This window comes from Metopolophium dirhodum, chromosome 2 (assembly GCF_019925205.1).
Source record: "Metopolophium dirhodum isolate CAU chromosome 2, ASM1992520v1, whole genome shotgun sequence".
NCBI classification, from domain to species: domain Eukaryota; kingdom Metazoa; phylum Arthropoda; class Insecta; order Hemiptera; family Aphididae; genus Metopolophium; species Metopolophium dirhodum.
In genome coordinates, this window is record NC_083561.1 from 4644710 (window position 1) to 4662034 (window position 17325).

The 17325-nt window shown below is 29.2% G+C and overlaps 1 protein-coding gene across 1 annotated transcript in view; it reads right to left on the reverse strand.

The window, feature by feature from the left end:
- The window catches only part of LOC132939750 (allatostatin-A receptor-like), a 197323-nt gene extending 187559 nt beyond the window's left edge, over positions 1 to 9764 (reverse strand). The window contains exon 1 of the mRNA XM_061007097.1: positions 9271 to 9764. Within this exon, the coding sequence (XP_060863080.1) occupies positions 9271 to 9423 (153 nt within the window). The 5' untranslated portion in view covers positions 9424 to 9764. The remainder of the gene's footprint in view (positions 1 to 9270) is intronic.
- Positions 9765 to 17325: the final 7561 nt, after the last annotated feature.

Genomic DNA, 17325 nt, shown 5'->3' on the forward strand with positions numbered 1-17325 from the left:
ATTATGTAGTATTGTGTGTCCAATAAATACTTAATTCGTGAACCTTTTGGATTACATTTCAATTATTGGGATGGGTAGGTATTTTATAGTTTAATACCGAACGTGCAGTATTAGCGTAATATTGCTTACTTAAATTAATATTGTATTAAACGCCTGTGATAAAAAAAAAAAAAACAGTGTAATAATTAAAAACACAAACTAATGGAATATTTATTACTTATGTAGGTACCTATTGTATTTGTATAAGACATCATATCATATACGTTAGTAAATTCTCCACTGAGCAATATTTTGTTTTACTTGAGTAAATCGTAAATTCTACTAAATTTGAGGCAGTGAATAGTTCTCGTCATAAAATATGTACAAATATTTTCAATGTTTCCACTCTTTATAATATACATACGTATATCACACATCATATACCTAGTGTCTATAAATATATATGTATACAAAAATATGTCACATCCATTTAGTGAAAACGTTTTTTCATGAACGGGATATCCCGTTTATGAAATGTATCTTTGAGGTGAAAATGAGTAGGTATGGTGTTGGTATATATAATATGGACAATAATTCTTATCCGTTTCATGAAATAAAAAGAAATACAACAATTTTGCGTTATGTTAGCGTGATTCATTCATTTTATGAAAGTGAATAAAACCTATATACTATGACAATTTTTTCAATAATATTATGAACGTCTGCGTGATATATTGTAGGCGTATTATGGCATTTAGGCATTATAGGTACTAATTATTTTACTCACTTGTTGTGTAGATGTTTGTATTTATATTATGTAACATTGAAACTTAGCACACATAGCGATATTATGGTCTCGGAAAATATATAATTCATAGTTAATCATCATGGACTACGACACTACTTGTAAACGTTACATGTTTGTGATATCTTAATTTCAAAACCTATAAACCTTAACATTTTTCAATTTTAAATATTACATCTATACATCCATCATATGTACATCCATCAATAATACAGTCTGCATAATTACGTATAAAGTACAAACTAAAAAGCGAACATTAACGAGTTAAAAAGTTAAGTTACTTTTAAGTAAGTTATGTAAAAAGTCACTTCTCTTAAAGTAACTTCTGACTTAACGATTTAAAATGTGTTTTAATATTTTAATCTGGTTATTAATTTAATAGTCACGTAAAGTTAATTGTTTTTCTTACATGAAATTGATTTAAAATTTGATGTTTCTATAAAAATAACTCTGTCTTCCTTCATTTTATTTTTCTATTAATTACTCTTACCTGTATAAAAATATTTACCATTTGTTTTAATGATTTGTATTATATATTTTTGTTTTTGTGCTTTGGCATGGAGTGTAAATATTTAACTTCAAAAATGTAACTGATTTTTAACTTTAAACTCAAATTAAATTGTTCTATATTAACGAGTTTAACTTGCCCAGCTTTGAATTAGACTACGAATGAAACACCAAGAATCGTGTCAAGATATAATATAAATACGAAGCATAGAAAAATAGCTAACAATATTATCATCTTGTGTTTTATAGGAAATATAGCTATTATATTATTTCATGTCGTCAAAACTGTAATAACACTGTTATAAAAACGCAAAAGTACATATTATTAAAGCTCTGCGTATGGACTTTCAGAATAATTTGTTAAATATGATAGATTAATACCCAAAAATTCACCTGACATGGTAAGTGAGCATGAGATAATAATTAAAAATTATCAAAAAGAATGTTCTCTCTTTGGTTTATACTTTTATAGTTCTGAATATTTTAAGTTTGAATAATTTTCAATTTTAGTATTTCACACGTTTATTTTTCAACATAATATATCTTTTGTGTTCATATTTTTTAAATAACTTAATATCATTTAATAAAGTAGGTATTTTAAATTAGATATATATTTGATATCGTTTACTAAAAGCTTACTGTGGTGATGTTAGTGAATAGGGGGATTTTTTTCGTTGTAAAATACTATACCTACATATAAACCTATAAACCTACAACAAGCATATTATTTATTGACTATTGTACCTATATATTTAATTTTTATAATATATTCAAGTCCAATAACAACAATATTTAAAATATGTATTTTACGTCCACTAGCGTAAGTGCAGATTAAAATAATAAGAAAAACCGTAACATTCCAACTTTTAACATTTTAAACAAGTGGATGTGTTGTAGGTATAATAAAGAAGTAATCAAATTACTCATTTACATATTAACTTTCCATAAAAAATCTACACGCTGGCAGAAAAGTGTTGGATCTGAAATGTTTTCGAATTTCAACATGAACATTAATATTCGGACGGTCACATAGATCCGAACAAAAAACACTAATATTTCGGATAAAAAACTCTTTTTAGATTTTTCGGACATAAATGTATTGGTATAATATTATCATCTAGAGACAAACGAAAGAGATAACGGTCGTTGTGCATAAGACCCAACTTTGGACTGTTTTTTTTTATATAAGGCTGTCACTGATTCCTATATTTTGTCAATCAACTCAAATTGGATGGGATTCCAAGAAACTGCCGCGGGCTCAAAAGCAGATCAAACCAAAAAAAACAATAGAACTACATCAGAAAAACTGAATTAGGTATACTAAATTCAAAACTGTTCTATTTTATGATGACCGGAACTTTCAAATCAGTAAAACCTGTAAATGGCCTGAACGTGGACGCAAAGGCCAAAGACAATAATGTATAATAATAAATTGTGTATAACACTATAACACAATAGTTAATATTATATTACATATTACTATTTTAAACGTTCAAATATACAGCCAGTGTATACACTGCCTTTAAGATTTCACCATACATTTTATAGTTACTGCTGTATTTCTTAATGTATTGTATAAATGATAGACAATTATAGTCCTTTGCGTTTGTAAAATTAATGGCCATCTTGTTCTCATCTGCACACCAACAAGTAGCATAATGAACATCCACCTGCATCTAATTACGATATTAAAGTAATGACACCAGCTGCATGTACAGTTTCGCAAAATTCCGCGAGTATTATTTTTTAATCGAAAGACTCTTACTAAATGAGAACAATGTACATAATCCCATATTGAATTTTAAAAAATTAACTTTGACCATAATAATTATTAGACATGAGTACATTTCACAAACATGGATATTGGATATTTAATATTCAATTAAAAACCTTACAGAATTTTATGATCTAAATAATATGACAATAATAAAATTCTATGAAAGTGTAGTTGATATAAGTATTAAAATTTAATTATTTTGAATATGACACGATAATTTCTTTCAAAGTGAAGGACATGTTTAGTAATCACGATGAATTAATTATTTTAAAGTATAATAATACTTTTTATGCATAAATTATAATTTTATTAATTTTTAAAATGTTAAGCATTAATGCTCTATAATTTCCTTTTGTACTACATTAAAAAACAGCAGATGCTGCAGTGGGTGTGCTTAATGTATTCTGTGATTTTCAGTTTTAAAACAATGATAAATAATCATATAAAAACACGATTCTGAATGGAACTTAGTTAAGACCAGGATTACTGATATTTCTTTTTTTAAAAAAAAGCTAGTTGCTTATAATCTCTATATCCTCGTGCTAAAAGGAAACATTTCTTATGTCTGTTCATATGATTTAGAACGACAATAAATTATAATTTCAAAATAATTAAATTTTCACTTCATTGATAACTTAAAGTTCATATTATTAAAAAATAGTTTTTTAATATTATACAGTCATGAGATAAAACAAATGTGGTGGTAGATATATAAAACAATTATTTTAGAATATAGGTACACAAAGTTTGTAACTATTACACATTTCTGATCTGCTTATCATTACAACGGACATTTAATGGAAATTGTATTACGGTACAAAAGTTTATAAAAGTTGTTTATTTTTTTATTAGTTATTTACCACTGTGTAATATTATGCAAAAATTATAAAAATGTTTTTAGTGAGTTTTTTTTTAAATTTAAAAACCCACTATTCGTATTACACAATAATTTGTGTATTACTTTCGAAATATGATATTCAACAAAATACCAAACTTCTCAAGCATACTTTGAATATTTTGTTTATGTAACACAATATTTTATACATATTAATTTCATATTTTTTTAAGTGCTAGAATATAAATTTGAAAGTCTATGTCTTTTTTATAATTCAACTCAAGCAGTTCATATAAATATTTAACAAGTTGAGTTAACTTATATTTTAAATTATAGATCACGCAAAACAAAAATATGGTATTTATGGTATATAATCTAACTATGTTATATCATGACACAAAATATATAATAACAGTCATAAAACACCACTACTATAATTTTTTTAAAACTTCTGTGAGATAAATGTACAACATGTTCAGTCCATATTTTAATAATTATTTGAATATATTATGTATTTGAAAACACATAATTATAGTGTTTTTTCGTTTTATGATTTTTTTGGTTTATTTAGAATATCCTACGAGTGGTATAGATTCAACTAAGATAATATAATCAATAAGATTGATTAAATATTACATACCTACTGAATTTCGTTGATATACCTATTCATATAAAAATGATTATGGTTGAGGAAGGTTTTATAGAATTATAATTTTATTAATTTGTGTCAGTGTGACTCTGTGAGTGTATCTAAAATCCAGAAAAATGAGTTATGACTGTTAAAATATAAGCTATAAAAGAAATATTTTTAAAAGTATCATATTAAAAATATAAAAAAAATAGCCAAGTATCAAAGTTCTCTAACCTATCAAATTTTAGACTAATAAAATTTAGTCTTATAAAATAAAAATAAACATAAACAATAATGGGGTGACGATTGATGATACATTTTATGTGTCTATAAGACAAATGTAATATTATTATTGAAATTTTATATTTTTTTTTAATAACAGTGTGAATAAGTGCACTAAGCACTAATATTTATATATGTACCTAAACAATAACCATTTTAGTACCGAAACTTATGTAATACACATGTATCGTGTATTATACATAGTTTATAATATTCAGAAAGTAGACGAAAAAATGTATACTAAAAATAGTTGTTTATATAATTTTATTACGTACGTATAATCTGTCATGTTTATCACACGCGTAAAGTAATCGAAACGATGTAGACTTCTAAACTAGGCGTAGTGTTTTTTGAAAACAATTTAATCAATTAGTTTTTATTTATTTCGTCTTTCAATACATCAAGTTATTTTAGTTAGTTTTGTTTTTAAGTATAAGGATATACTGACTTGGAATATTGATTTATGGACTGTATTAAAGTATATCGAATATCGATGTATTATAAACTTTAAGCCATAGTTATATCATAATAAATTGTGATCGTATAAGTAGGTTATTAAGTACTTACAGTATTTTTTATCTTTATTTGAAAAAACAGACTTGATACAAATACCTATTGATATTAAATTATTGTCAAACATATTTCTTTGTTTCCTTACCACGACGAATCTTTCTAATTTCTAGTTGTTTATTATCGGATCAAAAATATATAACGCCAATAAGATTATCATACGATAATGGTTTCATGACAATACAATTTGATAAAGGATTATCATTTTAAACATACATAGTTTGATATTTTGTCATGGTTTTCTCAAAATATGCGTTTCGTTCTTAGTGTTAATATTATGTATTATTGTTGTACTAATGTGTTGCTATATTTTATAGCATACATTTTATTATTCTATTAAGTCTAATATATAACGAAGAAGCGTTTTATATAATCGAACTGAGCTTTGTAGAATACAATTATTACCTACCCGTGCAGGTGTTATTGCGGGCGATGTCGTTTGAAATTATTTGAACATAGACCCTGCGCTATTTCACTATGGAAACTTAAATATAATATTCATACACCATGTATTTAATGGTATTTTTAATACATTTTTGATCTAATAAATTATTAAATATACGAGAATAACTTTTTTTTTAATTGATCTTTATTTTGCTTCTTAAAACTTGGTCATTAACGCTTCATAAATTTACATTATTGTAATTATATATTTATCTTGTGAAAATAGTGCACAATAAATGTGGATGAAAATATAACATAATATTTTATACATTTGAAAAGTAAAATAATATTTTAATCTTAAATTTGCTTAAAGTAGATATTACATCCAAATAATATATTATCGTTTATATATTGTTTAAATACTTATTTTTTACATACTATCATATTTTATCATTAATGTTTATATTTTTATTTATTCTAATTTCAGTTTTTATAAATGATTATTTTGGTTAATCAGAATCGAAAATTTGTTTTAATTTCGTAATTTAAGAGCTGTTCGGATATTAATATTAATAAACATTAAATCCCACCTCCTAGATATTATATTACTGTAATTATTATTGTTATTAAACGTCTTCATAAATAAAATATGAACTAAAAAACAAAAATTAGGAAATACTTATATTGAATATTTATATACATAATCATTATTATTATCTTTTCATTGTATCGACACCACTAATATAACTTACAGCGTGTTAAAATAGTCGAAACGTACTTAATAATATATATATAATATATATCCACAGATGTAGATAGACTGGACTAGGTCTGCCGCTAGGAACATATTATTGTAAATAATGATAAAAAAATGACTTAATAATTATTCTTCTCGCGTCCTTTACGTAAATAGCTAAGTATAACCAACGGTATAATCAATATGATTTTTTTCTGAACTTATGTAAAGTTTATTCCCGTTTCAGAACTTATTATAAAATTGTAATTATAATTATTTTATTATTCTCATATATCGCAACTCACCGAGTAATTCTTTAATTTATATTAACCTAGTAGTGACATTTGTGTAAACATGATTCATCAAAATCCTCAAATGGTTTATTTTTATTATGAATCTTTAATTCACAACCTCTAAATGTATTCTACATTTTTGTCTCCATATCTCTGACGTTATACTCAGTCATATTTTTAAGATTTACAATATAATAAACATGATTATTTTGTAGTAAATCATTATTTTTTTTTTATTATAAAAAAATTTATTATTAGTTACCATGTTGCCTACACATTTGTTACATTTTAGAATTATTAGTAATCTTCATTAATTTTAATAAATCTGACAAATTATATGATTTATTTGACTACTTGTATTACACAAAAGGGACGCAGAATAAACCAATTTTAAATAGGTACTTAATTAGCATTAAATATTTTAAATAATTTATATAGTAGGTAAAAAATAGTGATATTATTTAGTCATTTTATGAAATATAAGTGAATCCAATTTTAATAGAACAGTATCAGGTGATTTTTTAGAACACTAAATTATTTTTTATTATAAATATAATTAACACTTTTTTATTTTATGGGTAACAGACAGTAGTTTTTAGACAACTAAATAAATTGGGCAGTTCAACGAAAATCGATCATAGATCTTAGGTAGTCGTAGGTATATTAACAACTTTTTATTTATCAATGAAGAGTTACTATTATTTATAACGAGACCTTAAATAGGCATTCTACGTTGGTATGCTTTAATAAAATTAAGATTAAAAACTTCGCAAATAATATTGTTCACTATTAAACATTTACGAGCGTTTTCAAGTAACGTGTCCATAAAAAAAAACAACACTGTTTATCGTACATATTTTAATAAATCCAAAGAATTCACGGTATTTATAGAGATTATACTTTTAAAGTTTTCAAGTAATCGCCTATGTCCATGTAACAACAATTTCGAGTGGAAATATTGTAATAATAATATAGTTGACACCTACCTATAAATATATATTATGTATGTATGTGCGGCAAATGTTTCAATGGCCATAACACGCGTAGGTATCCGTTTTTTCATCGCAAAACCTTTCGAAGTATTTACAGTTTTAATACGCGTCGCGAAGACAATATTGCAGAACCAATGAGAGCTACAAACGATAAGTACCATCACGGCGTGTCGCAGTGCTATCGAAAATATTCCCAGTTACCTACTATATTATACGGGTAATAATAATTAATTAAATCAAAATGAACGATTGTAAAACGTATTGATACAACAGAAATATTGTGCGGATAGTATGAGCGATTGGTGGAAAAAATAATCTACCGCGTGTCGTCAGTCAACCTGTTGTAATATTATTTTCGTTTATTCCGTGTTACCTGCGAAGTTACACACGATATTAAATTGTTGTATATATATATATATCAGGGGAATGCCGTCACCACGATAGAGAATTTACTACAGTAAAATTATTACTGCTGGAATGATAATAACACATATTGTAATGATATCCACGAGAGAACGACAGTGTCAGCTGTTTTTTTCCACAGATTTTTATGCTACACCGGATTAGGGATTCTGCGTAAAAAACGAATAGGTGATACAATTTTTTTGAAACTCGTGTGGTATGTTTTGGATTAGAAATATGTCCACGGATAAAAATTGCAAGCTATTTAGGTACCTATGTAATATACCGAAATACTGTAGATAAAAATATACTATTATTTACTTGTACACGGTGTACATTTTCCAACCAAGGAAACCGTGTGACAATATCAATTTGATGAGACGAGTTCCTTTAGAAGAAGAATATTAAAAACCGAGAATATTCGAATTCCATTTAAAATCCCAAATCACTATATGGAAATTATTTATAAAATTAAACTATTCAAATTCTCCCGGTACAGCGGTACCTATGCTGATTCTAATATAGTCTATTGTATCGTTGGGCTTAAACTATATTCTAACCATCCCATCAGTCTTTATACCACTGTATTATTTTATCGCGCAACGGTTGTATATTATTTACTTTGCATATTATTATGATAACGACGATGGCGTAACGGAAAAAATGAACACGTACCGTACCGACATTTATGTGTCTAAGTCGACGTAAATGTCGATGAGCTTTTCTCAAATTGGACGATCTCGCATATAATGGGCCAACACAAGGCAGTGCACAACGCACCAATGCCGTTAGTATTCACATACTGTGATACATAACATAAACATATTTTTCATGTAGGTATCACAATGTACTATACGATCGTACAATATTGGTAGCGCCTCCACGAGGCACCTACAACCCGAGTTCATAGCTCTGCGAGTACATTATATTATTGTGCGAATCCACAAAAATACCAAAGCTGCAGTAAGTGTGGGATGTGCCACGAGAGACAGACGGGAGAGCATAATATTATCGTTCGCACGCGCGGTTTTTGGCCAGGAAATTCGCAGGAATTTCGCCGTCTGCGCGCGTTTATACCTGGAGGATCTCGTCGTCGGTGTTGTTGTAGTCGATGAATTCGGTGCTGTTGACGCATAGCGGCACGTTGGCCGATGACATGTTCCGGCACATCTCGTACCTGTACAGGGCGGCGTCCTCGAGTACGGTGGGCACGCCGGCGGTCGGGTTCATGGCGCTGGCTCGAGTGCGTCCCGTCTTGTCGTCGTCGTCGGGGGGAGGGGGGGGAGGGTGGATTTCGGCGTTCGGGTTTTAAGGGATGAGTCGGTGTGCGAGAGCGGTCTACGGCGATGATCGAGTTCACCGGATCATCGGAGAGGATCAGTGACGGCTCGAGGGCGGCACCGATGAGTGGCGACGACTGCGACGACGAGTTCACGTGATGTCCGAGTCGTGTCTCTCGCGCGTAGATTGTTCCGGCGAGCGGCCCCGGCGCGGTCAGTGGCTAGCGGCGGCGTGGCGTACGCGTTTGGCGGTGCGCGGCGACAAACTGCCGTGGCTCTTACTCGGCGCCGCGCGACGAACACGCATCGCGCGGTGATCAAACGCGACGAACACCTCGCGCACGCCCCGTCCACGGAACGCGTGCCCTGTCCTGCTCCCCCGAAATACCCCTACCCACCGACCCACCTACCCCCCGACTACCCACCTACCCACCACATGGTCGAGCAGCAGCAGCACCGCGGGCGCTCACACCACCGTGGAATATATACATACATATATAATCCACCCACGCGCCGTAACGACCCCCTACGACCCACCCCCTCACACGTTTTCGGACACGCACACGAACACTGGGCTCTCCGTCGTCGGGGCAGTATGTAACATCGTCACCGCCACCGTCCCACGACATTCGTACGCAAATGACAATGATGACAGAAGCATAGCCCTTTTTTTTTTTTGTTGTTCGTGACGGACCCGTTGACTGTACCTACATAATGATAATAACGGATAATATAATGCCTAAACTAAATATGGTTTTGTATGGCACGGCAGACGAAGTGACTGGACACAATTATTACTATCGGAAAAATGCTCATTTTAATTTTTAATTGTCATGTACTTTTTGCAGAGAGTGAGAGCGAAATAATTGGAAGTGAATATTATTTTTTTCTCGTGTCGGTTCCACTCACACACAGCCCATACCGTTTGGTGGTTATAGACTTAGTCAAAAGTATGCTGATAAGTGGTCATGACTAATTATTATGTTTATTCCCGTACGAATAAAAAGGAGATATTTGTAAACTTATAAATTTAAACGCCTATCATTTTCAATGGCTCTTTTTTTTAAACGCAAAATACAAATCTATCTTTTAAATTTGGATCCATTTAAGTCCTATACTCTTATAAATACCTACACGAATATACGGTTTTAAATAAGACACAGTTTTGGACCAGTTTCAAATTACGGTTATACATACGCAACTATTGTAATAACGCTAAATACAAACTTGAAAATCAATTTTTTATCAGTTGAAATTTGTATGTGTGGGGAGCAATTTTGTCATTAGCTTTTTTGTCATTCAGTCGAACAACTAACAATTAATAACTCTATACAGTGTTTTTAAGGCTTTATAGCAAAAATAACAATCACAGCAGTACACTCTAGTATGGAAACAATAGCTTTCATTAAAATAACGAGAAAAAAAACATACAAAGTATTTTTTTAGCTGTAGGCGCATGACATTAATTAATTATTACAACTACAGGTTATGTTAGGTGAAATGAAGTCTTGTAATATTTTGAAAATTATTCTAGAACAATCTATACTGTGTCATTTTTTTTGAGCTATCTATATTTCGATAAAATACAAATATAGGTACGCCGAAATCGGGAAATATATAGTATACCGATAAATCGATGCTTATAAAATAGTACGAGCCCGTCGTGAGAATATGCATTACCTACACGTGAACACTATTAATGGTGTGTTGTACTTGGGACAGGTGAAAAATGCTTCCTGCAGGGCCACCTTGAACAAAATAAACTATGTACTAACGGTTAATGTAGCAAAATATATAGGCGCATTTTGACGTTTCAATGGCACAATACATTTTTGTCTGATAAGTAAGTTTGTCATAGAGTAACGGAAAAGTTTCACTACAGTTGAAGTTTTTAAATTAGATTATCTATTTTCTTTCGTATTATTTTTATTCCATCCGTTGAATTATATGTTGAAGCGTATTATGTTCATACGCAGAGACTTTGGAAAATATTAGAAGGAGGGGGGCTTAAATATCCAATCAAGTCAACAGTGCCTTGACAGTTTGCACCAAATTAATGGAAGTAGCCTGGAATGTTCACGTGGAATGTTTAGAAAGCTCAAAAGCTGTTTTTCGGAAGAATTTAGAAAATGTATTATTGACCTTAAGGTAATATTTTCATAAAATGTTATTATGATATTCAACGCATTAGCACCACAAAAATGTAAATAATATTATACTGTTTAAAGAGAAAATCACAGGACTGAGAAAAACATTCTTTGTTGATTCGCGGGGGGACAAGGAAAAGTTAGACTTGGAGTCAGTGCGGCCACTATATTATATCACAATTCTATAGTCAATATATTTTATTATTGTTGTACTGACAGTACAGTGGGAGTAGTGACATGGTTGTTGTGAGAAAATTGTTTTACAGTTAAAATTTAGAAGTGCGTAAGTACATCTTGGTGGACAAGGAAGTATTGGGTATCTAAGTATTTTGCATTAATGCACGATGTACTATAATTATACCTTAGATTAGAGTTTAGATTTATCCCGTAGAATTTATAATAGAAATTAAGATTTGTTCATGGTTTTTATGTTTATTGGAAAATATGAAATATCTATAACGACGAACCATTAGAAATTGTATAGCTTCAAGCTTGTACAATTATACACTCATACATGTATTATACGTGTATATATACTTCATTAACATTTTATTATTAAGTATTGAGTAAATAATTAAATTAAACAATCTGTTATCATTGTGTAAATAGAGATTCGGAAGAAAAATGCATTTTAAAAAATGTCATTAAATATGAAATTATCTTGTAATAACTAACCTAACCAGAGACTGCAGTCCATTCTGATTTTTAAGCTTAATAAATGAATAACTGTTAACTTGAGAATAACTCAGAAAAGTATGAAAATAAATTAACTCAAGTAAAATTTATTAAAATGGGAAGGGGTCCAGGAGCACCTTTGGATAAATAAATTCAAAAAAAAATGTTGGTGTTGTAGAAACGGAAACGGCATTAAAATACATTCTAAATAAAAAAAGATTAAATATACAAACGAAAACATAAATAAAATTTGATCAGAGGTCAGTTTTGATTAAAGGCAGAACCATTAAAGTGCATAATATAAAATAAAAAACATTGTTATTACGGCATAAAAAAAAATGAAGGGTGCCCAAGGCAAATGCATTTTACGAAGCTAAAAACAAAATGATTATATTCTGATATCTAAATAATAAATAATAACTATTAACTTAATTAATGAATAATTATTCAGATGTCTCTTAGTGATCGCTGGAAAAAGTTAAAAATTGAATAAATACATACAAAATTAAAGATCTTTAATACTATATGAAAAAAAAACGGGTATGGGTCTAATGGAACCCGCTGGTAAATTAATTTAAAAAATGTTAAATATTTAATTAAATATAAGCTTGAGACTGCAGTCTATTCTGATTTTTGGGCTAAATAAATTATTAACTAGGTAGGTATATTAAGTTCATTGATTTAAAATATAATTATTTTTTAAAATGAAAGAGTAGCAGGGGCTCCCGTGGATAAAGATATTTTGAAATTTAAAATAATAACGAACATTAGTAGTATCGGTAAAATATTACTACACAAACAAGGGAGCTTATAACGTTTTGTCCGAAATTGTATATTTATATATAGAAATGCTCTATAGACTTCTGCTTCCGAACATGAAATTAAAAATGTATATTAATATACAGCTGTCAATCAAAAAAGTGAAAAATTATAACGATAACAAAATAGTAAAATATTACATTTTTTTTATAAACGTTGTTTTTTAACGACTAAGTTATTTTTTTTAAAACCTTTTGTAGTTTATAAAAATTGAAATTGTTATTAGTTAATGTTTTAAATTGAACGAATCACCTGGTATTATAATAATATAATATAATATTGAACATTATATAAATTGTGTTAAATTTATAAATTTATAATTTATGTTTATCTACAATGATTAAAATCGTTACCTATTATTTGTCCAGACATGGAGTTCCTTCCAAATTTGAACTTAAAAGGTCTATAAAGAAATTCAAGTTTATATATTTTTTTTTAGATATTTTTAGTTCCAGTATGAAAAAGTATGAAAAACCTTATATTCAATTTTCAATTTTCAGGCATAAGTATTACATTTTTTAGAAATTTTAAACCAAAAAATAATTTACAAGTTATTGAGAATTAAAATACACAATATAGTTTTGTATATATAGTTTTATCCTTATAGTTTATTTTGCAGTCATAATATTATATTTTTTTCTTTTTTTCTTTTGTTGAACAAAACGCTTCAACGGCGTTATGGTTATTAGCGTACAGTTATGTGAATATTATATTTATTATTTACGTAATGTTAAATTCCGTACATATGTGAACAAAAATAAATCAACAAGCATTGGCCACTAAAAATGTGAAGTACATTATAAATTCAATATTAATAAAAAAAATAAAATTAACATTTACGTTAAATCTTACACAATACTATAGTCACACAAACTCCTCAACAGTTTTTTTTCATATATTTCGTATCGTTCTATATTATATTAAAATAGAATGAAAATGTTTTGTTACAAAATATCAACATCAAGCGATTATTTACATTAGCACGAAGGCTTAAATTAGAGCTAAAATATTCTATTTGACAAAACTATGAACGTAATAGCATATTGTGTGGTTTAGGGCGGGAATTGAGCTATTTCAGTCGCGGGCCGCATTTCGCCCAAGACTGAAATTGCCTTCCCGCACAAGCCACACATACTATTTTTTGTCATGCCTCTGCATTCATCGATCACGGCAACGGTAATGCAGGGATCTATGCAACAACTAGACTATAATTCTACGACAGCAATATTTCGTGAAAGAAAAGATTTGGTTTTATTTATTTCAAGCGTCACGCATGGAGGTTATAATACGATTATAAGATGTAACCGAATGTTTATGTTTGGTTAAGACCATGGTATAGATGTCAGTGTCTGTTTGTGGCTCATGCACTGTGCAGGCTATACGCGCGTGAGTTGTGCGCACAGCACTTTTGGGGATTTTCACTTTACCGCCCGCTGGACGGAAAAAGGACGCTTTCCAACGCTTCAGCCGCTATCGAAAACCAAACTTTCGGTGCAGGCGTGACAAAAAATATTATATCATATTATTACTATACATATTTTTATTTTTAATTGTTTATTACTTTTTAGAAAGCTTATATAAAAATATGCATTTATATTAAATAAATATTAATACTTCACTTTAATGATAAATAATATAAAAAATTGAGATATACCTTAAAATATGAGTTTATCACTTTACCGTAGTCGGTTGTTTTAAAGCAATCAATAATCATCAATCATCTGAAAAAAATAAATTAAAATAGAGATCAGTTTATTATTTATACTGTATTATACAGTTTATTATAGGATGTTTATACAATTTAAAGTGTTTATAAAAACAATAAGTAATGTGTTTCAATATGTATTGAATATACATATAATAGACACATACGTACAAATAGAAACGAATTATAACTTTTTATTAGTATCAGAACTTTACACGTTGTAAAAAATATGGCTATGATTGACCAACAATAGTAAAACTGTATAATAAGGACTTTATAATATTACATTTATTTTTGAAAAATTTAAATGTGCAACAAAACAATTATTTTTGAATTGTACCTATCCCCTTTTTGAGTTTGAATTTTTATTACTTTAATTTTTTAAACATTTTTGAATTGAGTTTTTTATCTTAAAAAAGGAATTTTATTATTGAGAGTGAGTTCAAATTTAAATTTGTGCATTTTGTATTAATTACTGTACTTATCTACTATTCAACATTGTTTAGTGTAACAATATTTTGTATGTTTTTTATTTTTGATTACTCAGTTCTGGTGTCGCACGTCGAAAGTAAAGCACATTTGCATTATTTGCACATACGAAATCACACGGAACATAGTAGAATTGTTGATACACTGTTAAATAGAACGATAAATACAACACGAATATATCGAAACTATAGTTCAAATTCAAAAAGGGAGAAGCAATTAAAAAAATTTATTTTGTTGCGCATCCATGGACCAGGCACGTAGCCAGACATTTTTCCATATGGGGGCCAACATTTTTTGGGCTCTCCCTGATTTCAGTACCCTCTATCTCCACCATCCCATTCTTTAACACATCAAATCTGTAAAGAAGATACTTCATTTTAACAATGTATTGTTTTTTATTGGTTAATAAGTTTAAAAGGACGCTATACCCACATGTATTGTTTCCGTCTTACAAATGTAAAACATAGCAAAAACTGTTTTACGCGAGAAAGAATCGAGAAGGCTACAGTCATAATTAAGAAACGAAATTTTCACCGCATAAAAATGAGAGCTTTGGCTATGATATAAATTTCTTATTTTTTCGATATCGGAACTAAAAAAAAAGTTTTTAAAGTTTGAAAAACACAAAAATAATGAATTTTGAAACAGTAAGAACTTTTTTCGTATAAGTGATATCAAAAAAATAAAAACTTTTATTTCACAGATTATGTTCTCAACTATTTTGTATATCAATTTGTAGTCTTAACTATCACTGCAGCCTGAGTGGTTCTATCCAGCGCAAAACAGTTTTTGCTATGTTGTACATTTGTAAGACGAAGACAACACATGCGGGCGTAGCATCCTCTTAAATAATGTTTTCCAGATTTCAATCTATTATTATTATAGGCGCAACTAGCCTCCTATATGTTTAGGGGTGCACAAATTGTAAAGAATTCCCAGACCCTTAACACTGTATATCAATTAACAATAATTTCAAATAACTCATTTACTAGAAAAGAAGAAGTTGTCATAAACAGGCTCAGAATAGGCCATACCATATTAACACATGTTTTCCTGATGAAGAAAGAAGATCTTCCTGTATGCCCAACCTGCAACTACCCTCAAACGGTCAAACACATCTTAACTGAACGCAGGAAGTATGAAGTACAATCTAACTCACCATCTAGCTGAATATATTAACACCGGTATCATTAATGTTCTCAAATTTGTCAGAGGTACAGAACTTTATAATACAATTTAAAAATGTATCCATATAATATGTATTATAAATGTATAATTAACTTTATATATAAGTATGTAAAGTTTATTTCTCTACCTCTATAGCTATAAGTTTCAACTTGGTGTAGCAATTATGTTAAATTATGTCCAATACCCCTAGTTGCCGAAGTAGTTAATATCAATAAAAAAATAATAATAATAATAGTTTCAAATATATATTTTAATATGAGTGAAACAGTAAGATATTATTAAGAAAACAAATTTGTCACTCAACATTATTTTTCTGCCAGTAAATTTTATTTAATTAAATTACTGTTAGTTCAGACTTCAGGACGACGTAGAATACCTAGCTCTCCTCTCTCAAGTATACCCAAACCGAGAATGCCATTACAGTTATTTTTGCAGTTGAGTATTTTTTAACTCTGACCGATTTGAAATAAATCGTTCATTTCTTGTTAAGTATTCTTGTTTTTTTTAAAAAAAAAAAAAACTATAATATGCACAATGGATGTAAATAGGAGGAAGGGGCACTCTGAGCACAAACTAAAATAATCTAAAATTTTAGGCACCGTGAATTTGTATTTCCCTGGGACCCGCTGGTACTAAGGGCAGCCTTAGTTAAGGGCTATACCTATCCTTGGTATTCATTTTTAGTATCGTGTGTTGGCCACAAACTTAATATAAACATACACAAACAAGTTATTCATATTTAATATTATAATAAATAATAGATATTAATAATATGCTGGCTAAATAGTATACTGCCTAGTTATTAATTGTTTTATTAATGTTATTACCG